The 23,219-nt window shown below is 38.9% G+C and overlaps 1 protein-coding gene across 1 annotated transcript; it reads left to right on the top strand.

Moving 5' to 3' along the window:
- Positions 1-5,662: 5,662 nt before the first annotated feature.
- Positions 5,663-14,732, top strand: PLAU (plasminogen activator, urokinase). The gene is made up of 11 exons (XM_082053358.1): positions 5,663-5,708; positions 7,219-7,330; positions 8,199-8,253; positions 8,431-8,535; positions 9,071-9,236; positions 9,575-9,660; positions 9,804-9,993; positions 10,584-10,738; positions 11,723-11,863; positions 12,510-12,658; positions 13,510-14,732. Exons 2-11 carry the CDS (start codon positions 7,271-7,273, stop codon positions 13,702-13,704), a joined length of 1,302 nt encoding a protein of 433 aa, XP_081909484.1. The 5' UTR covers positions 5,663-5,708; positions 7,219-7,270; the 3' UTR covers positions 13,705-14,732.
- Positions 14,733-23,219: the final 8,487 nt, after the last annotated feature.

Here is a 23,219-nt window from a genome sequence, read left to right as displayed (position 1 = left end):
CTGAGCCTGTACCCAGAGTCAACTTCTCGCCCAGTCACTTTGAAGAATGCATCTGGAGTATCCAACAAAACTGTGCTTGAGAGGCATTATATTGCTTTAAAGCTTCAACCACATCCTTTCCTAGTGTAATAAAACAGCTGAGCCAACAGCACTTTGGTTTCTTGTTGTGACTGAAGCAAGTTTGCAAGTTTTTTATTTTACTGGCTTAGTTCAGAGATAAAGGCTGGCTACTCTTGCTGTTTGCAAAGCAACAAGTAGTGCCAACACACTTCCAGAGAGAGCCCAGTGGTCCCCAACTGATACACTCTGCTACATCTACCCATACAGATAAGACAGATAAGAGAAAATCTGTAGGCAGCAAGGAAAAGGAACGAAATTTTAAATAAACAAAGAAACCTGAGTAGCTGAATTATACCTAAAGGAAATGAGCTCACCATTTGCTTCAGATTCCAACCACAAACAACTGACAAGTAATCAAGAGTCATTAAAGTACAAGAATTATGAATCACATTCAACTTAAAATCAGCTACTCTGGAAATTCCTGGGACTCATGCAAGCTGTAAATTGAGAGAATAAGATTAAAGAGTGAGCTGTATATTTTTAACTTTACGAATGGTGATAATGTAACATTTGAAATCTATTGATTTACATTTAAAGATCTATTGGTTTATTCAGACATACCTGTTATTATCTCAAGAGCTAGAAGTAAACTGATTTTAAAAAATTAAGTTGGCTAATATCAAAGTGGGAATACAAATGTTTTATTGTAAAAGTGCTCATGCTTTTAAAGGTGAAGCTAGACTATTCTAAAGCAAATTAATACTGGAAAAAAATTCCCTTAAACTCATAAAACATTTTATGACTGACTTCAAATCCTTTCTGCCATAATCCAAAATTTACAGTAACCCAATACTATTTGATTTTGAAGGCACATTCCAATACGCAAAGCTGTTGTAAATATAGCTATATCCTTTACATTCTATACCAATAGCTGGGGCTACTTAATTCAGTGACAAGCTATTATCTTTAAAAAAAAATCCAAACAAAAAAACAACCAAACAAACACACACACACAAAAACCCAAAAAAACCAAAAAACAAACTCCACACACCAAACAAAAAAAAGCAACAAAAAACACACCCACCAAACTGTTATCCTTACAGAGAGGACAAGTCATGTCAAAAGGATCCAGGTGTTTTCTTAGCTTTTGTATTCTTAATCACTAAGTAAATACTGAGTGTAAGACTTAACCCCACTCTTTTATATGAGGTGACAGAGATTCAGGTACAGGTAACTGCTCACAGACAAATTTAGACCTACTCTTTCTTAATGTACCATGAGTAGCAAGTACTTGCAAATGATTTTTCTATTTAATTGGAAGCCGTGTTGCCTAAATAAATATAATTGTGGTATTATTGATATGTGATACAAACCAGAACATGTTCTACACAACCACCAGACTTAAGGAATCATAAAGCCTCAGGCATATCTGAGCCCTGAGTCTAGAAGTGCCTTGAGCAGAAGGGGCTGCTGCTCCTGCACTGAGCCCCACTCCCTTCAGCAGGGGCTTGCAAAAGTGCCTGCTCACAGAGACAGGATATCAGGATTGGGGCACATTTCTTAGCATGGCTGTAATTTTAAGTGTGTGCAGATTCCTATTAGGCTAGTGAGTGTCCCTGACTAAGAAAACCAGTGTGGAATGACAAGATGCCACAGTAAGGGAAATTTTTCACGATCAAACAGTACTTCTGTGGCAGTTCTTTTTACTAATATTTACAGGGTTACTTAACTCTCCATGAATTCTGTCCTTTGGGGGTTTACTCATGGACCATCACAACCAATGTATGGTGGACAGTATTCTCTTTAGTTTTAATATTTTATCATCAGCTATGAAAACGAACACTGGAATTAATAATACCTCCATCTCAGCAACTTCTGCAAAACAAGGCAAACCTCACTATCTCTTTCAGCACACCACCACAAGATAAAAACCCTGTATTTCTTTAAAAGGGTCAGTGTCTTCATCTAGTTGGAATGGAATGTTATCTTTTCTAAATTTGCTAAGTCAGGCTAGGCGATTAGCCTGAAACATTCAAGTTACTTCAACTATAAATTAAAAGAATCAGCAACATATTTATCTGTAACTAAAAACTAAATCGCAGAATCACAGTAAACCAAGACCTGCCTGACCACGGGTCTCATCCTACTTGCTCTCCAAGGTTGGATCCACTGCATACAAACTCTGTTTGAGAGAAGTACTATATGACTGCAAGGGGTTCACACGCTTGGATCACAGGAGCATCTCATAATAGGTACATATATTTTCTTTAGCCTGTGTTATAATCCAGGTACAGACAAGAGAAATATATAAAGCCCTATTATTAACAGCCCTGACTATGAAAATGAATTACGGTACATTTTGTGAATTGATTCTTCTTGTTTAGAGACTGTACTCCTACTAAGCAGGTAAACTGTCTTTGGCAAGGTAACCCATACCACTTCCTGTAGCACATTCTCTTCTTCAGAAGTCTTCCCCCATACCAACCTGCCCACACCCCTGCCAAATTCAGGTAAGACACCAAAGTGATGAAACCACAGACACATGTAAGGAAAAAGAACTAAGCAGGGAAAAGCAGAAAGTGGCTTTCAAAATACAAAACTTGTTCATGGGTCTGCGCAAGAGTTTCTCTCTTAAGGCCAGTGGCTTGTCATTAATCAGTATCTACTGGGCAAACAGATTTTACCAAGAATCTTTCAGTAGGCATTTCATTTTGTTCACTGTTCTTGCCAGACTACTTTGATTTTGAGTTATAAAGACCTTCTTTTCTTCTGTCCTATCACAATCTTATTCTGGAGAGATAATATAGCTTGTAACAGGGCCCTTCTAAACTCTCAAGACATGTAGTAATGAACAAATCCCTACCCTGAAGATATCAAAAGTCCCTTGGTAGCAGAACTGGTCCTATTTCACCCCTCCTACCTCCTGGGCCTGCGCATTTCCCACCTGTACAGGCAGATCCAGCTTTGAGGGCAGGTGGAGGTCTTGCCAGAACTGCCAGGCTACAAACTTTCCAAGGTCTCTGCCTTAAGACAGGACAAATTACAAGGGTCCAAGGGTTCATTTCAGCTGCAGCCTCACTTCAGATCTTGTTGTGCCAACCATCGGCCAGCTCAGTGAACTCAGGCACTGGAAATTATCTCATCCATTTCTGCTTCCCTAAGAGTCACTTAATGCTCATAGAGATCATGCAGCCCTGTTTGCTGTGAGATTACTTGCAGTAGCAAAGCAAACTCATTTGCAGCTAGCTTGGATATCTCTCTGCTAAACCACAGTTTCAGTTCAGTCATTCAAATATAATTAACCCACCTATCTAGGTGCAAATATTTAGACCAAAGGAATTTGATGGCACTAAAGCTGTACTGCAAACATGGCAGAGTTTCTGATCACTGTTACCAGACCCATTTAAACAAAGCAACACCACAGCCTAGGTCAATTCTCCTGGTGGCCTTTTAGGTATATTTCATCATTGAGAATAAAAGAATACAGTGTTTTAGTAAAACCTAAGTATATGACAAATAGTAGAAAAAGTGAGGTTTGAATCTTGCTGTATCTTGTGCCAGAGTGAAGGCAACAAAATTTGTTGGCTCTTGCACCTGGGAAACGAGCATGAATCTTCAGGTTTTAGGGAGAAAATGAGGAACAGGTGTCACTTACACAGCTTGATCAGAGGTTCAGGGAGAAGGTAATTGCTCACATTTCTACAGCACTTCTCAGGGAACAATAAATGTGAAAGAGGACACCTAGATGCTCTAAGGTTGACACTTTTTCCAGAAATAGAGTTTGAGAAAGCCACCAAGGCCTAGCACCTCTTCCTTGGGAGTGTAGAGGAGAAAGGAGAGGACCTGCCCAGCCCCGAGAACCTCTCCTTTTCCTGGCACCTTGTCCCTTCCCGGCTCTCCCTGCTGAATCAAACCATGACCCATTTCTTCATTTATTATCTGTAAGGTTGCTGTATTAAAATTCTTTATGTGAGTAAATTATTTAAACCACTTTTAAAAATCGAGATTATTTCCATTCCACCCCACAGAATTTATTCCCTAGGATAAATTTACTCCACAGCCACTCATCTGAAGTGAAGAACCTTCTATAGGGATTCTACCATGATATTTTCTGTCCTGTTTCTTAGAGGATCTAACTGGTTGTGATGTTGATATATTCAGTCACCACAGAGAGTGAGAAAAACCCATTTCCTGAAATTTAGAAAGATTTGTTCCTTACCTATGTTCATTTTTGGTCTTCCAGCTGAACCATTTCTCTTGACTCAGTTCCTGACATTCAGTGAAGTGAATTTAGCATGCTTTTGGCAGATGTGAGATCTGTTCTGATATGAGCTTGAAGATCTGAACAGAAAGGAATAGAGAACGTAAGTGGCCAAAGTAACCAAATAAAGGTATGGTTATATCACAGACTTGGCACAAATAGAAGGTGGGAAGGAAAGAAGAAAGCTAAACCATACTCATACCAGTGAATTTAGATGTCAAATGCAGAAGGGTGGTCTCCTTAAGCTCTGAATTTCCATTTATGAAAACATTCCTCTTGAGGGAAACTCGGATTACCTCTTGCTCTGACCTTGCCTCTGAAGAAACTGCTCCTCATCAGCTACACATCCTATGGAGACCTGTTTCAGCTTAGTCACCTGCACTACCTGAAGCTAAACCCCATGAATGTACCCACAAATACTGTGTGCTGGTTTGCTGTTATTCACTACATTGCTACAATATCACACTATAATGTGAAAAATCATATTTGACTGGACTAGCAAAGCCTATCTCTTTTGCTGGGCCTGCATTCTTAGATAGACGTCTGTCAGTTCACATCTCCATCCATATCTTAGAAAACAACCCTGCTTTTAATATCTCTTCAGAAAATAGAAATTATGGGGAAACCATGAACAATTTCTCAGGAACAGCAGAGTGAGGGAGCTGTAAGTAGCTTTGCAGAAAGTTATTTTCACCCCTGCTGTGAGCCCTGTGTCCTAACAGATTCCAGCTGGCATGAGGAATGCACCCTGCTTGCCGCAAATGCCCTGCGTTTCAGCTGGAGGCAGCTCTCTGAAAACACATTCAGTGCCTCAAGCGTACATTCTGGCCCAATACCCCCTCCCAGTGGGCTGTGTTTAACCCACACCTGAATCAATTTAATCCTCTATTAATTACCAAGTCATTTGTGCTTCTCACATTATAGTTATCACCATATGAATAAAATACACCATGCTTGTTCGTATCTCTAGGCATGTTTCAACACAAGCCATCCTCCTCATAGCTGTCACTCACACTTCTCTTTTGTTTCCCTAAACGCCCCTAAGTTGCTAACAGCCGCGGGAAAGCCCAGGAGCCCATTACAGAAATTTAACCCTGAATCCAGTTGTTTGTTCGCCCTGACCGTAACCCCCCACATCCCCCGAAACTAAAAAGCATTTAAAATTCCCCTCTTGAGTCACTTCATCAACTTTCGTTTGCAGCAAGGTAAACGCCGAGGCATCCGCAGGTCCCGGGGGGGAGGCGGCGGGCGGGCAGCCCCGCCCCGGGGCGGCAGCAGCCCGAGCACCGCCCCGGCTCGGCCTTTATAGCGTCCGTCCCGCACTAGGGCCGCTGCCGCTCTGCGCCCGCCCGGCACCGACAGGGACCGCGGGGCTCCTGCGCTGCTGGTAAGTGCGATGCTTTAAAACCGACTCGTGATTCAAGGACACAAATGCCGGGTACGAATCGAACAGAATTAAGGGATTGCTCTTTAAATTAAAAAAAAAAAAAGTATGAAAATCTCCTATAATGTAGTGTTTCAGCAGAGGGGAGGATCTGTTCTACAAGGTACAGCATACCATAATGTTAACACAAAATCAGCAGTACTGCTATTTGTGGTGCTAAGCTTTGAAACTAATTATGGTAAAAAAATGACAAATTACTTGCATAGATGCCAAGTATCCTAAAAATAATTATCTTAATACAAAAAAATGCTTGAGGGAAGATATATCTGCAGCAATCTCAGCTGAATCTGAAAACTGTGTGTGTCCCAAGTACCTGAGGCAGGATTTGCTTTCTTGCATTACTAAACATGCTTGTAAGCAAAGGGTGCATCTGCATCAGCATTTTGGTTTAGTTCATGCCAGGTTTTATTTTAAATTAATCCACTGATGGTCTTTATTTCTCATGTTCTTGTTCACACCACTGAGTGGCTCTAGAGTACTTGCACTGTGTTTCTGAATAAAAGTGAACTAGAAGATGTACTCCAAATTCCAGCAGGCATTCAGTCTGCAGGACCAAACTAGAACTAATCCAATGTAAAAACCTCTGAAGCAGAGACAGTGTCGAGCAGGTCTTCAGCACCAAATCAGTTCTGCACAGCCTCTCCTACTGCATTGCACTGCTTGCCAATGTAGATATAACTAGGATTCCCACAGAATCCTTTAAAAATCAATTCCTGTTTTCTAGCACTGAGGACACTTTTAAAAAAAATCCCATTACTTGCATTAAAATAAAAACGGCCTACGGGTACATAATAGCAATCTTCCCACATTGTTGTTACAAGTTAGTTGTTTTTTAACAGCCACTCTTGGGAAGATTGCTGTACATGCTTGGCTCCAAGAGCTAGCTGCAGATAGAAATCAAGACAGAATATGTTTTAAGCCTCTCTAATACTGTAAATACATGAGGTAACATCAAGACCAGACTTTGAAGAGTTTACAGAGGCCAGAGGCACTCAGTGAGGTAGCCAGGCTCATGTAGGTACCTAACATCAACAAGATGCAGTCAGCAACTACAGATATAATGAAAAAGGAGCTTTCCCTTTCATACCCTAAATGCGAGTGTTCAGTGCTTTTGTTGCAAGGCAGTAATAATCAGTTAATTAGGTACAAACAGCTGGACAGCAAATAAATCCATTTGCCAATTTCTGTGTTAGCCCATGCTGTAGAAACTAAACATGGATTTTTCCAATTTCTCTTTCTCTGCTTCATTTAAACACACACACAAAAAAAAGGTTGTACTGCTGAATGTACTAAAAAGCATCAAACAATAACCTGTAATTTAATATGTGGAAATAATTAGAAGATATTCCACAGCAATTCTTCTGTCAATTGTGTTGTGACTTATTCTGAAACCAATGAAGAAAGCTGACAATGAAAACTACAACATGACACTAAGTTACCCTTTTATTTTCAGAATCAAAACAATTCAGATAGAAGAGGAACAAAGTGAGAAGTTAACTAACAATATGAAGTTACTCATCTTCCTCGCAGTAACCCTGGGCACGCTTGTCACGGGACTGGATTCTGTAAGTTTTGAAATAAATGGTGGGGGGGTTCACTTAGAACCACTTCTGGTTTTGATTATACTTCTGCTTTGAACAGTGTGGTAGGCTTTTGACTTGAATTCTCCTTTTTGCTGCCTTTGCATGTACATATATGTATGCTGCACATATACCTCCAAAAAACACAGTTTTGAACCCTTTGGTTTTTCTTCTGATTGTGCTCCATTCTAAGATGTCTGCTGGCCTTCGAATAGTGAAGACAACATGCAATAACCAAGAAATCTAGCTCTTTCCTTTTTTTTTTCTTTTTTTTTTCTTAATGCAGTTTAGACCTGGACACTGAGTACCAAGAGCTCATTGGTCTTTCATGGGGGTTGATATTGGGCCTTAACTAAATTTTAACTTCCTGTGCTTGAAAGCGTAATATTAAAAAAGGAGGAACAGATATGAATTTGAATCTTTTTGAGTATCAATTTGTATGATTGTTTATCTATCAGCAGAGCCATTCACCAACATTAGGGATTTATATTGTTACCATCACTTGTTTTAACTCAGGCAAGACCACTTGACCTCTGGGAAACGTGTACTAAAAACCTAATCTTACTTAATTCAATGGAGAAAGAAATATCCAGCTGTGGTGGTGGTTTTTGTTTTGGTTTTTGGTTTTTTAGTTTGGTGGGTTTTTTTTGTCCTTCCCCATTCTGCTTTGCTCAAGTAGAGTTCCACTCTTCATTCACATCCAGATTCAACAGAGCAGGTTCAGCTAGTAACTGCATGCAAAAAACTAAACTGTTGAATGGATGCAGCAGGGAACAGAGATTGGGCCTGTAAAAGACAATCAAGCCACATAACAGAAACTGTTGCCTTAAAATCCTTTTCTCTTTTCCTTTAGGTTTATAGCAAGAAGCACTACAGGCTGCCATATAAACACAGATCAGATCACAAGGGTAAATATCTGCTTGTTCTACTTGAACCTAAAGAGAGCTTATTATCCTGCAATTACATCTTCGATTAAGAAGGAAGATTCTTAATGATATTTAAACACCTAAAACTTAGTTTGCCACTATGTTTCACTTCATCGTTCAAATGTTTTGCCTCTAATTAGTGATGTATCTTAATTTCAGAATGCCATTGTTTGAATGGAGGAACCTGCATTACCTACTACCTCTTCAGCAGAGTTAATCGTTGCATATGCCCAGACGGATACTTTGGAATTCACTGTGAACTAGGTAGAGTATCTATCTTCCTTAATACTAACTAAATTGATCAAAAGATCTAAAAAGACTGGCAAATCATGAATATTAAATGGCAAGTGAAATGTTACCCATAAACACATGACTGATTATCCTTTAGCACTTTGTGCTAACAGACCAAGTAAGGAGAAATAACTAAATATTGGTGCAAAACCCAGGATCTCTAACTTTTGTCTACCTCATGAATGTTTTATTTTGGGGTGAAAAAAGTGAACTTGTCTGGCAACGTCCAGAAGCAGAAGAAGAACTGATTATATTGTGAAGTACACTTAAATGATTAAAGAAGCAACAGCAACATGTGTGCTTTAAAACAGAAGATATTTGGTGCTTGAAATTCATATAGAACAAATTTTATATAAAAAGAATATATAATCAGTCCACATTTCGCATAATCTGTTTTCAAGTGTAATGCATGAACTTTTTTCTCATTAGAAGGATCCATACAGATTATTTCTGTCTCAGAACAATCATAAATGAGAACATACTGCTAACAAAATATTCATTTTCTCAGACACTGACAGCACATGCTATACTGACAATGGGGAGAACTACAGAGGAATGGCTACAGAAGACGAGTGTCTGCCATGGGACCTTCCCTCAGTAATCAGGAGGGGTCGTTACCATGCTGACTTGAAGAATGCTTTGCAGCTTGGACTGGGCAAACACAGCTACTGCAGGTAAGAAAAGCATCACTCTTCCCAGGGTGACTTCTATTGCCACAGCCCCAGAAGTGCCTCAAGCACTGGCACATGTTTGAAAAACAACAAAATACTAGAATTGAATTTTGACTAAAAATATTTGGAATGTGACTCTTTGAAGTGTTAGAGTTCTCACCACTGAAGCTGATTGTACTGCAAAATTCCCAGTATGCAACAGTAATAGTCATTTATCAATTATTTTCTCTGACATATCTTGCAACAGGACACCTTTGACCTTTTCAGGAGAGTTAGAATTCTAAGATACTATCATGTTTTTAAACTGTCTTTATGAAAAGAACATTTCCTTTATCTTCTAGAAACCCAAATGGAAGGAGCAGGCCCTGGTGTTATACCAAAAAGCGATTCGCCATTCAAGAAACACCCTGCAACATAGAGAAGTGTGGTAAGTAACAGCAGTTTCAGGACAACAGCAGGGTGGTTTGTTTTGGTGTGTGTTGTTTTGGGTTTTTTTTGTTTTTGTTTTTTAGTAGCACAAGGTTGGTGCTTAGTTGTAAGAAAATCTGAACAAAATGTCTCCTTTCATAGGGCATGAATGTGGTCAAAGGAGCATCAGCAAGTACTTCAAGATTGTTGGTGGAAGCCAGGCAGAGGTTGAGTCTCAGCCTTGGGTAGCTGGCATCTTCAAAAACATACGGGGTGTTGACCATTTTCTGTGTGGTGGCAGCCTCATCGACCCTTGCTGGGTGCTCACTGCAGCACACTGTTTTCCAACTGCGTAAGTTTAGTTCCACATCCTTCTTATTTACAGCTTTCTTCAACTGATTTCTTTGCGTGATGCTTGCTGAGCAACCCTTCAAAATGTACCATAGTAAGAATGCTCTTTTGAGCAAAACAAGAAAAGCAGCCATAAACATGGCTTGGACTCCTCTGGGAGTCCCAGTCTGGCAGAGTGAGCTAGCAAAATGTAAACTATTTGGTGGATTATGCAATTTAAACAATTTTAGCCTGAATTGGAGCCGGGCTTTCATTTTATGTTAGGTGTTTCCAAAACTTAAAAGTTGTACTGAAAGGTGATAAACTGTTAAGCAGTACATTTGTGGGTGTTTTTGTTGTTTTTCCTGTGGAAAGCTGATCCTGCTGGCATCCTGCAGAGGATTGTTATAGTCAACGCCTGGCCGGAACCTCTATCTTAAGCCCTTCAAATGGAAAATCAGGATGCTTTCCTTTACATCAATTTTCAAAGCTAAATTTTGCTTTTTCTTGTCAGCATTGATGTAAACACAAAAAAAGACCTGGGACTGGATCTGAGCTGTTGACTTCACTCAGACACCAGTAGTCTTCATTAAACTCTTTACTCTCATTCAGGTCAAAAAAACCACATGACAATTCTGTCTACAAAGTCTTCCTTGGCAAGTCCAGACTGAATGAGACTGATGATAAAGAACAAGAATTCATGGTTGATAACATCATCCCTCACCCTGGCTTCACAGATGACACAGGTGGCAATGAGAACGATATTGGTAAGTGTCATCTTAATGTGAACTGTTAAAACACTGAGGATAGCTGAAGGCTATGTAATCATGGCATACATCTAAAACAAGTAGAATCGGAGATAAGCTGAAGTGCAACAGCAACTAGGTGCTTCTGAGAACTAGGCCTGTGCTGAGCTTGTATAAATTTGGTTTGTGGCATGTCAGACACATTACCTGGTATACAGTCAATTTTAAGCCTGTCTTACCTCTAGACCTGTATAAGGCATGGCTTTTCCATAAGCACTGGTGACAGCGTCCCATTTCTACCATATTACTCTATGCCTACAGAGATCACATTGTACGTTTAGTAAATGATGAAAAAAATGCATGTGCACTGCCTTTCATCATATAGTATGAGAATGCCATATCAAGTACTGCATTAGCCAAAGGTTATCCTGAATTAATCCAGACTTTTATAAGTCTCTCTGGTTTTCACAACCCTATCCCTAAACCAGTCAAGTCAGAGAGGGGTACTTACAACTTGCACAGAACAAACTTGCCACTCTTGCACTTGGCAATTAGAACTCAACTATGCCTTCCAGATGACTGCCACTAAGGAGAAAGACTCAAAGAATAGCTTCATAAGCTCTTTTGGTGAAAAGTACAGCATAAACTGCCCTCTCTTCAGCAGGGCAGCTGGTGCCACCCTCTACAGCCAGTCAGGAAGCTGAGGTTTTAAAACATCTGAAGATACACTTGAAGCATCTTCCCTGAGCTATCAGCCCCTATCCTTCCAGGACAAAAGTTCAAGTTGGAACGTTTGCCAGTCTTAGTGCTGAGAAATTAATTTTGTTGTTACTAAATAATGACCTAATGTCATTCCGAAAGCAACGAGAGGAACCATGTGTAACCAGAACTAAATGTAATTGCAACTATTATCATTAACTGTAACTGCTCCTATTGTTAGAGAACCTGAGGGGAAAAAAACCTGCTTTACAAATCTAATTGTTTCTTCTCTGACTTGTTTCTCAGCTTTGATACGGATAAGAACAAATTCTGGACAGTGTGCCGTAGAATCCAAATATGTCAAAACAGTCTGCTTGCCAGAGAAGAACCTTTACTTACGAGACAATACCCGGTGTGAAATATCTGGCTATGGAAAACAAGATTATTGTAAGTGAATGACATCTCATTCCAAAGCTGTACTTTCACTATGTGGGAAGGGGATGTATTTTTATACCATAATCTGCACAAGATTAAAAAAAAAAATTAATTTCTATTATTTCATGTACTCCATGTGTCTGTCAAAGATGATCTTTGTTGTCATCTCTAGTTGTCCATGGCAGTTCTAATCTGATGCTTCTTACATTTGGGAGCCATACAAAGTAAGCAAAGGTGTAAAACATGGCAACTTTTTCATTCCTGATGTGGTGAGAAGTAGAAGAAATTAAAGCTGTGTTGGAGGATTAAAAAAGGATTGTATTTGTGCAGAACTTCTTTCAAGAAATACCAAATTCTTTCTCTTTAAAAACCAAACTATAAAGTTTGCATTTGAAACACTTGTTTTTCACTTTAAAACTATTCATTAGCAGTAAAAGTAAGGCAATACTGCATAAGTGGGTAATAAGAGCCTCAAATCAGAACTGGAATAGTTATGCTAATTTCTTTCAAGTCCTGAAAGTGTGTGTTATGGGGTTGGGTTTGGTTTGAGTGTTGTTGTTGTGGTGTTATTTGTTTTGGTGTTGGTGGGGGGGGGGTGTGTTTGGTTTTTGTTTTTGTCTTGGATGGTGGAAAGAGTTAAATGCTGTTTTGTTTGCAGATGACATCTACTATGCTCAAAGACTAATGTCAGCCACTGTAAACTTAATATCACAGACAAAATGCAAATATGAATATTATGATAATATCAGAGTTACTGACAACATGGTCTGTGCTGGAGATCCTACATGGATGACTGATGCATGCAAGGTAAAACTGATTTGTTTTATCTTCTAAATAATTTTAAATATATGTACACTATATGGATCAGCTGGTGGCATCTTGTAATTCTACTGGTCAGAAGAGTTTCTCTTCACGTAGCAGGAATTCAGCACATTTAATGGAGCTGGCCCATAGTGTGACCAAACATATGGAAGAGGGTTGGGACATAGAATTAGGTGTTATTCCCTCCAGACCCTTCTTTGGAGGTGTAAGGAGTGCAGTATCTTAGCTATTATTATTCTTTGGGGCCTTATTTACAAGCAATGGCTGGTAGATATGCATCAGAGGAATATGGCAGCTACTCCAATGTCCGCTTGCACTTTCTTACCATTAAATGTACCTCTGCAAAGGGATAAAAGGTGAATTATGGGGTGACACTGATTCCACAGATTCCTCAAAATGATATTTACTTCCCTGCACACTTGACTGGGCAGAGTGGCCACATGAGCCAAAAGAACAAGTGTCATCCTTAAGTGTGAAAGTACCTTATGGAGGGTGAGACAGTTGATTCTGTGGTGAAGAACTGGGCATGCTGGCTTTGACCTTTTATCACTATTCCAATATCTGTGATTATAAACTTAGGATGGAAGTGTGCAAGGTAACTATTCTCTCTGTGCCCTGCTGGGGGGAACTAGAGAATTCCACACCTTACAGACTGTGTTCAAGTCACAGCAGATATTGAGCATTCTGTTCCATCTATGTGTTTTTTTCAAAAATCAAAACTTTAGCTCGTAGGTGTTTACGCTTGTTTTGGTATAGAGCAGCAATAATCACAGGCTCCCTGTTACAGAGGCTCCATCTGCAGAAAATGGCCTAATATGTTCTCCTTCTGTTGTCAGGGAGATTCCGGTGGCCCGATGGTCTGTGAGCACAACGGCAGGATGACGCTTTATGGGATTGTCAGCTGGGGAGAGGGCTGCGCAAAGGAAAACAAGCCTGGCGTTTACACCAGAGTTACTCAATACCTTAACTGGATTGACTCCACTATGAATGCAATCAGCACCAAGAGTCGTTTTCTTCCTGAACCAAAGTGACCTTTTTTCTACATCTGGAATCAAATGAACAAGATTAAGCCTATACTGGTAACAGGATACTAAAGTCCTGAATATCATGAGAGGCTTTCCCTTTAAAAGTGTGTGTAGTCTGCCACTCACATTGGTGTTCCTGAGACAGAGAGATGGTTGATATATTATCTTACTACTCTGAATTAACATGAAAACCACTCAGTGGGAAGCTAAAATATTTAATATTTAAATGAGTATTCCCATGCACAATACTATACATATCAAGTTATCTGTCCACTTCATTGAAGAACCAGCATTTGGTCTGGAAGCGTTGGTAAAGTTTTAACTTATTTAACTCAAGTATTCATTTTATACATGGCCTGAGTCTAAAATCTTAATATTATTCTGTGTGATGAGTAAAGACCCAAGTTCTAGAAATCTAACCCACTAAAACCAGTACTGAGAAGGGTGATCAGGCTTTGAATCAGAAAGTAAAAGAAACTGCATCAGCATTATTGTTGCTGAAGAGTGAAGAAGGACCAAAGTCTACTTAGTCTACTTAGGCTAAGGGAACTCTTGGTGTAGACCCAACATACAGTAAAATCTGAAAGATGGCACCTGTAGCTGTGTCAGCACTACAAACTCTTAATGTATTCCACTTAAGAACTGTGCTGCAAGAAGGGAAATTGGAAACCTGACTGGACTTCCAGATCACACGTGAAGGTGCCTGCAGGGTTCCCCTGAAAATTCTGATTATGCAACCTCTTTACATATACGTACGCACCCAGGAGAGGATTTAAGGACTCTGCACTCATTGAACGCTGCAGATGTCAGAAGTCAGACCTTTATTTCAATTCATTTAACTGATATTATATGGAAACTACTTAGTTTTTCCCAAGACTTATGCTGGTTTTATTTTTAAACTTGCCTTTTTTTTTGTTACAGATTTGAATTATTTGTATGAGGGCTGGAACCTCAATCTTTATTTATTTTTACTATGTTTAACTTATTTTTTTATTATTAATGTTAAAAAAATCATTAAAAAACTCTTATTCTTATGTGTCTGTCTCTCCTCTCTTGAAAGGTGAAGGGTACAATTCAACGAGAACTGCTATTATTGAGTTTTAATCTGAACTGTGAAGTTTCTTGGTAAAACATACATGTTTGAAATAAAAGTTTAAACTTCCTGTTTACTAGCAAAACATAGAGCATAGGATGAAGGAAGTGCTGAGAATCCACTATCCACGCTGCAGGTGCTTCAGGACTCCCATCTAGACCCATAGACTTGCCGTTCCCAAGTGGCTGTGGAATAACAGGTGAACCTGCAAAGCCAAACCATCCTCCTTGGGCTTTACCATAAGGGAATACAGTTCTCATACTCCAGAGCTGCTCTACAGTAAGATCCAAATCGCTTGGTAGGGGGAATCAAGAGATAGGTATCAAAAGTTCACTCATTAACTAAAATGCTAATGAATGTGGAAGAATGCAAAGCAACACCATCATAGAAAGGTGCTAAAAGGAAAGTGACAGTTTCAGCTTCCCTCAGTACTTCTTTGTGGACACTAATTTTTGAAAAGAAGCTTTTGCAGTTGACATCAAGTACTACTAAGCAAAAGTTCAGTTAGTAGAAATTACATCTGAACGCAAGATTTATTTATATTTCAGTTTATTTTTCAACAAAGAAGTTTAGCTAGAACAGAATTTGTAGTAAAGAGTGCTAAGAACAAACAACTACTTAAAGTCAACTGCATTTCTAATATATACATACCAAAGAATGTAAAAAACCTCTGAAAGTGAAATTCCTTTTTCCTTTTCTTCTTTTTCTTCTTTATAAAAAATGAGCTACATAAACTCAAGTAGATTTTAGACTGATGTCTTCACTTCATAGCATGGCACCTATGAATTCAGAGTTGCTCAGGCACAAATTCAACTATAGCAATCCTTTAAAAATCTAGGCAAAATGCATAAACTAAATTATCTCTTTCTAAAAAGCACACTGGTATTTGTGAGAAGCATGCTACATCTTGTAGCTTGTTGAAGTCTGGGTACATCAGCCTTGCATATTAGTAGTGGAATGACAGGAATAAGAATCTTAATGAAGGCTTGTTCTATAGACTCAAGACTGAAGCATGTAACATCTGGACTATTTCCAGCTCTGTTATTGTTAAGCCACGTCTTTATAGTTCAATTTCCCTTCGATAAACTGGGTGGGACAGTAGTTCCTTTCTCACACAGGTCTGCTTGGGTATGACTTGTCAGGAAGAGGGAGAGTTGACAACAGTGTGAATGTGCTGTGAGTAACAAACTGACAGCCCAGTCTCACACAGGGTCAGCAAGCCCTACTCAAACATGAAATGGTTACTGACAATACTGGACTGTAAACTGTTTGGCAATACAATTTGTGATTGGGATCTCCAAACTGAGATTTATTAGTAGAGGTTACCCCTGTGGGTGGTAGAGTTACGCAGCAAAAGGGTGCTGTTTGTGGACTGCTGGTTCAAGTTTGTGCAGGGAGTTAAAATTGCACTGTTTCTAGAGCACAAGTTGGAGATCTCCTGTGAGAGATTGTGAGACTGTGCAAAACAAGGAAGCAGGCACCTCTTCACTGCTTTTCTAGACAGTAATTAACAGGACAGCCTGACCAGTGTTGGCCAAGAATACTTTGGGCACAAAGTAAGCAATGGTAATATAGTTTTAGACAAAAAAATGCTATGTTTTAATCATGTCTTTTGGGATGCTACAGCTTGCTCACTTCAGTATTTTTTTCATTTAAACATTTATCGAAGTACTAAAGTCAACAGATTTCCAACAGATAGAGAATATATGTATCTTCAGGACAATTGCATATTATTATTATTGTAATGAACAGCACATTTGTCATTGACTTCTATGGGCTTTTTCTATTAATAAAGTAAGTACAACTTAACTTTCAACTTATTCCCATCATCATGAATGTAAGTAACAATGAAAAAGGAGTTATAAACAAAATTTGTATTTCAGTCTCTTTCATTTTGAAATTTAGGTAGCTCTAAAGAAAATATAAATAGAGTCTTGAGAGCAGAGGAAATTGAAATGCTGTTTTGGGTGTGCAATCTCATTTGTTCTTTAGTTTACATTGGATAAACTTCCCCAACAAAAATGAAATCTTTAAACATACAATGTACATACACCTCTGCTTCAGCTGCTATAATACTTCATATACTATCTTTCAATGTTCCCTGCATGCCTTTGGCTCCACAACTACATTATCATCTGGCTGGCTAGTGATGAAAGCCTGGGAAGAAGGCGGCCGAAAGATGAGAGCACTGATTTGCAAAACTTTTTTTTCCTGCAATAGAATCCACGGGAAATATTTTCTTTCCTTCCTCACAGAGACTGAGGATGATGCAGGTTGTGGTGCTGGTGAGGATGAAGAGAAACAGCCTAGAGAACTGTGCATGGAAATTGGCAAACACCACTGCAGAATGACAAGAGAAATACTAGAGAGAGGGCATTTTTGGAAGGTATTGGATATCTGGTACTAACATACATGCAAGACAAATGTTGGTATCATAAATCTGCTCTTAAGCATATCATTGCTTGATTTCAGATATGTGCAGGCAGCAGAAAGGAATAGAATGGGAGTCCAACAAGCATTTAGAAACAGTGGAGAGGTGGGCATCAGCCAAAGAGAAGCGATCGTAGTCTCAGAAGCCTCAGGAGCATAACTAATATGAACTCAAGTTCCTACTTATCTTCAACACTTCCACAGAAGAAACATTAAGCAATGAGGATAAAGCAGTATCTGATGTGTCCAGAGCATGGCAAGCTAGTTTAACCTGACAGGTCTTAAAGGAAGTGATGCATCCTGAATGGATAGACCACTTTACCTTATATAGTAGAAGCTTTCTTCATGGAAGTGAAACTAAAATGTGACTCAAAGTACATAAAAATAAAATCTGTGTTAAAAAAAATAAGTTATGGTGAAACACCTATTTGTTGCATATGTTACACCACTTCCATATGGAATTGTACGCGTAGGAGGATTTTGTTTGTGTGTATTGAAACCTGAACTAATAAGGAGCAATACAACTATTTGGTCACCAGGCCTTTGGCTCACCTCTGACACTTAAGCAGCGTGCTTGCTTTGGGACAAATGAGAACAGAGCTTATCCATGAAAAGAGAATCAAACCTTTCTGCATTCATCAAACTTGAAATGTGAAGTTTCAGGTATCTTCATCTCAATACAAAGTTAAAAAGGTAACTGACATAATTGAAACAATGCATATTCATTAAAGAGCAAATCTGGGTTCAAACTTGGTCTGACATAGCCCTTCCACATCCTTCCCATCTCTTGCAGTTATACAAATGGGCAATCTGTTTAACCTTTTGCCAAGGGAAGGAAGTGAACGTTAGGAAGTGAAAATGCAAGAATTTATGGAGCAAGTGCCATGTACTTCATAAACAGTAAAATGACAGGTAGACCCACAAGTCGAGCATGAAAACGTGCAGCACATGCTCAGTTCCTGTGTGCTGTTGCACTGCTACAGCCAACTAGTTGGTTCATTCAGATTTAGGTTGCACCTGACTGGTAGGATACACTGACAATACTTGAAGCTGGGAGGGACTGCATCCAACCAGCATTCAGAGGGAGCTTAGCAAACCAGAGCTATTGGAAATGCACAAGCTAATAAAGACAAACAGGAATAACCAAATGCACAGACATAGATGAGTATTAAAGTGGATCCAGATGACATAGCAACCACAAACTGGATTTAAGTCAACAGTATTGAGTAAAAAAATGTAAACATGCTGACACATAGACCGGAGCACAGTTTGTAAACCTAAGGACTAGGCAGACACTCAGCTGTGTCTTGTTTGGAACATCATCGATGAGAACACAACAGTAATGATCACAAGGAGAAAAGACTGAAAATATCTGGTTTATTTTATCCAAAGGAGCAAAATCTACAAGGGACATTTTCTTTAAAGAGAAAAGACTGTGGTAGAGAATGGAATAAGCTGTCCTCTGTGTCTGTGAGAGATGGGGTGAGAAACAATAAACCTGGCTGCAGGAAGAGAAACCGAATCAAAGTATTACTGGTGAGAGTAGTAAAGCACAACAATAAATGCTATTGAGTGGCACTGAACCTCCTCCACTGGAATTTTTTCAGAACAATTTAGACAGAGATAAACCAGTTGTTTCAGGCTCTTGCAATGCAACTGGGAGAGATTTTGAGAAATCGTCTAATCTGATGTTATCTGTTTTCTGATGAAATAAATGAAGATGCTCAGTGACTGAGATGACTACATGAAAATACAGACACCACAGGGAAGTTTAGAAATAGTATTACATAATTTAATCAACTTTTTAAAAAGTGGCTTTAAAAAATGGCTGCTATGAGACAAGAAGGTCTGGATTTCTGAATTACCAATTAAAGGCAAACCTCTTAATTGTAGACTAATAACTTTTTAAAGTTTTGAGCAAACTTTTCAGTGACTCTCAACAAAGTAATATTCTAGACTGAACTAGAATCAAATTAATTGCTTTCAAGTCCTACTGGGCAAAATACTTTCAATGAATAACATGTGCAACTGGCAAGTGAGTAAAATTATTATCCCTCATTGGATAATGGAAACATTATTTCTCTACTGAATAACTGGAAAGTAACTGGAAAGTGTTTTGTACGTAATGCTATGACTTGGCATCATACGCATGAATTACCTCAGTATGTTTCAAGCTGGAAGCCTCTGGGTGTGATAAAACCTTTCAAAGCATGGTATTATCATAAGGAGGCAATCACAAAAGAAGCTGAAAATCATAGGCAACTACCAGGCTTTGCCAGTCATGGCCTTATGCATTTTAGGTAATGCCTGTTTGGCAACAGTAGAATTCCAGAAAACCAGATGGACACATTTACAAATAAAAAACAACCACAGGCATTTTCATAATTTATTGGAAATGAGCAAGGTATTTCTGCTAGTCACAGCTGAGATGTTCTAAATTCAGTATATTAATAACTTAAGCAGCAGTAATTAAGTCACCACATACTAATTCTCCCTTAAATTTTCTTGTACTGTGGCACAAAACGTTAGCCTCGCTTAAAACAAAACATCCCCAAGTGACATAAATCAGAACATCGCTACATCTGTTGAAATTGCAGCTGTTCCATGAAGACCACAGCATGTACTTGGCATTACTACAGCACATTAGCACCCATGGTAAAAAAAATCTTCACTAATATTCCAACTCCTTCATCTTCAAATGCACCTGCAAAGTCTAATACATGGAAAATTGGTGTGTCTGGGTAACTTTTTTTCAACCTGCTTACGTTCTATATTAATAGCAGACACAGCCACATAAAGAACTAACATGAACAGGTATCCTTGACCATCTCAGTCATATTTTGCTCTAGAACTTGCCAGCCAGAACCTGAGCCAACACTGGGGAACAAGTAGCTTTAACCAGCTGCCCTTCAAAAATGAATTGATTTGTCTCAGAAATGACTCAGACTGAAAATCTTCCAGAAAAATGAAAGAAACTATTAGACTTAAATCAGTGACAGAATTCAAGAGCCATCACTCAGTGGGAAGACATTTTCCCCTTGTTATGTGTTTTACAGCTCCTGCTTTGTTTCTGGAAGTATCTTAGCTGTCATTTTCCAATTGTGGTTCTTCACAGAATATGTCCTAGGCTTCTTTGATTGGGTGTTTGATGAGGCTTTGAATGCTAAATGAGGAGTGGGGGCAGAAACTGTGGTGGAAGAATCCCTCAAAAATGTGGGGCAGAAATTATCATTGAGTCTCTCATATGAAGACTGGGCATAACAGAAATGTTTAAAGTATTCAGTTTTATTGAGAATCACTGGAAAGACTGAATCTGAGCTTGGCTGCTTAATTTCCCTCACACACCTTGCATTTGGGATCAAGTGTATTTGATTACAGACATCACATTTTATGTGCCACCTTTAAGAACAAACAATTGCTCATTTCATTTCAAACTAGACAGAGAAAGATAAATTTGAAATATTTTTCCAGAACAACCCAGTTTCATGTAAAATAACTGCAACTAGGCTTGCCATCTAAGGACACTTCTGTCTTATATTAACTGTATCATTTATTTACAATAGGCTTGTTTTGAGACATGCAGTATCAAGGGCTCTTTTGTTTATTACCTGGGGAGGTAACTCAGAGAAATTTATCCTATTTTGTTGCTGAATCCAGGCTATGGAAATATTTTTAGATGTTCGCTTCAACTCGGCCTTAATACTACATTAAAAAGACTTTTAGAACATTTAGGGGTGAAATTTTATAAGATACTAGCTTTGCTCTAAAATCTTGGAACAATTTTTGGTTTTGCAGTCACATTCTAGTCTTAAAATACACATATATCCTCCTGAAGCATGAAAACAGTCAATGGACAGGAAAAATACTGAATGTTCAAAGACCGTCAAACATATAAGCTGACAAATAGTGGGAAGGAGATAAAGAGACAGTGGATTCCAGCCTCCCAAGGATGCTAGCTTATGAGTGCTTTGAATTGCGAAGTTTAAAAATAAAGTTTGTCACCTGACTGTGATCTATATCAGCAGTCTTTTAAATCGATAAATTTGCAATAATAACAACAATATTATTATTAATTGTAGTATTCAAAATGTCAGGAGGTGGCAATGTTTAAAGACATCTCAGGAACTAGATACAGTATGTCAGTGAATATATACCAGACTGAAGTGCCAGGCTATACATGCCTATGCTGGCATTTATGCTGATAGACTTTGTGTCAGTATGAGAAAACAGACAAGTATAATGATATTTGATAATTTTCACTACATTTGTTTTATAGTTTTGACTGCATTTGTTTAAATAAGTTAATCAATCATCTTTCTCTGACAATTTAACTGCTACAAAGACTGTGTGGTAACAAGGTCTGAATTTCACAAATATGTAAGCTTTTCTGCTACATTTTTTCCTGCCAACCACTCATGACAACAGCCGAAGTTTCTACTTTCATATATATATATATATATATATATATATGAGATGTATTTCACTGATTTGACATCAAAGGATCCTGCAATCTCCTGCATTTAACAGCCTGAGAAGGTAGATATACCTGCTGCTATATCTTAGTTTCTATGGGAACAATCACGACCAGGTGCTATTTAATTATTGTTTTTTCATTGTCTGGGTAGCTGTTACACTTGTCCAGCCACTATAACTAAAATTACAGTCTGTGGGCTCTTTGAATGGCAAAGAGCATTTCTGTATGAGCTTTCTTACTTAGGTTACCAGTATCCCAGCCATGTTGCTGGTATCACTGTACAGGAGCCAATGCCTTGGTTTTCATATTAAACAAAACCACTGCCAAACAGAATTGTTAGTCTTGTATTTTTAATTAAAGAATCTTGCTATGAAAACAAAGATGCATCAAGACAGTCTCTATACAGACTCAGCAACAGAAATTAAATTTAGAAGTCCTCAGATCAAAGCTATGAATAACCAGATCAATTTGGAGATTTGTGAGCGATCAGAGATATGTTTTAAAGGGAGAAGGGAAATATAGAACCAAGGAGAGCCCCCACTCGCCAAAAGACACCTTTATTACCGAATGACCTACAAGAGCAATTTGATTCTCATTTCCAGGTTCAGTCCTACTTGTCGGGACCAACTACACTGCTTGTTTTACAGGAAACAACCTCACAACTTCAAAGCTCCCAGCAGATGGAGCATCTTCCCTGTCTTTTAGTGGCACTGTTCTCTATTAAAACTGTTATGAACATCTGAAGAAAAAGTACTTATGTCTTTAATTGATTGGCCTAGATACACGCAAGCTTTGATGGGTCGTATTTGCTTTTATTCGAATCTATTTTTAAGATCTGTCCCTGCAATCGATAACCCAGGCTGGGAGGAGCGAGCGCCTCGTTTCCCCTCCGGGCACCCAACGCCCAAGCTGCCACTAGATGGGGCAGCAGCCTCACAAAAAGAGACCTGTCCGTCGCAGCCCACCCGCGGGCAATTTCTTGGGCCTATGCACCTAAATCACACTGAAGTGGTTTTATTTATAACGTAATCTGTGCTCCCATTCCACCTCAAGATTTATGAAAAGATGAGCAAGGGATAAACAGTAGGTAATCAGCCATTTACAACTATAACCTTGCACTTCTTACTGTGACCCTGCCAAACAAGGCTGTGATTCCTCATTGACATTTATAATCTTGCATCTTCCTGATTTACCTAGATTTCAGGCAATGCTAGCACACATCAGGGGAGCAGCAAAGCCAGAATGCTGCCCTTGTGGGAAGCCCTCGTCACAACAAAGCCCTCGTGAACAAAACAAAGGCCAGTTCTTTCATGTAAAGCTCACAGGAAGGCGTGGAAACAGCGGGAAAAGTGTTTAAAAAGAAATTGCAAAAGCAGAGTACAGCATATTACCATTTTCCCCCAACAATGCATGAGTTTGACTAAAATAGCATGGGCAAAGACAATCTGGCACTTAAAATACAAGCAAACACGATAATACTAAATCCTACTCAAGATGAGTAACAGTTATAATTGTTTTAAGTGG

Source organism: Streptopelia decaocto (genome assembly GCF_964273445.1).
Source record: "Streptopelia decaocto genome assembly, chromosome: 5".
NCBI lineage: Eukaryota > Metazoa > Chordata > Aves > Columbiformes > Columbidae > Streptopelia > Streptopelia decaocto.
The sequence above is the reverse complement of the archived record's forward strand: the minus strand, read 5'-3'. Positions and strand labels throughout refer to the sequence as shown.

Coding starts and splice junctions, on each gene's coding strand:
- PLAU (XM_082053358.1), top strand. CDS start 7,271: ATGAAGTTACTCATCTTCCTCGCAGTAACCCTGGGCACGCTTGTCACG. Junction 9,994..10,583: donor GCACACTGTTTTCCAACTGC/GTAAGTTTAGTT, acceptor ACTCTCATTCAG/GTCAAAAAAACCACATGACA. Junction 10,739..11,722: donor TGGCAATGAGAACGATATTG/GTAAGTGTCATC, acceptor CTTGTTTCTCAG/CTTTGATACGGATAAGAACA.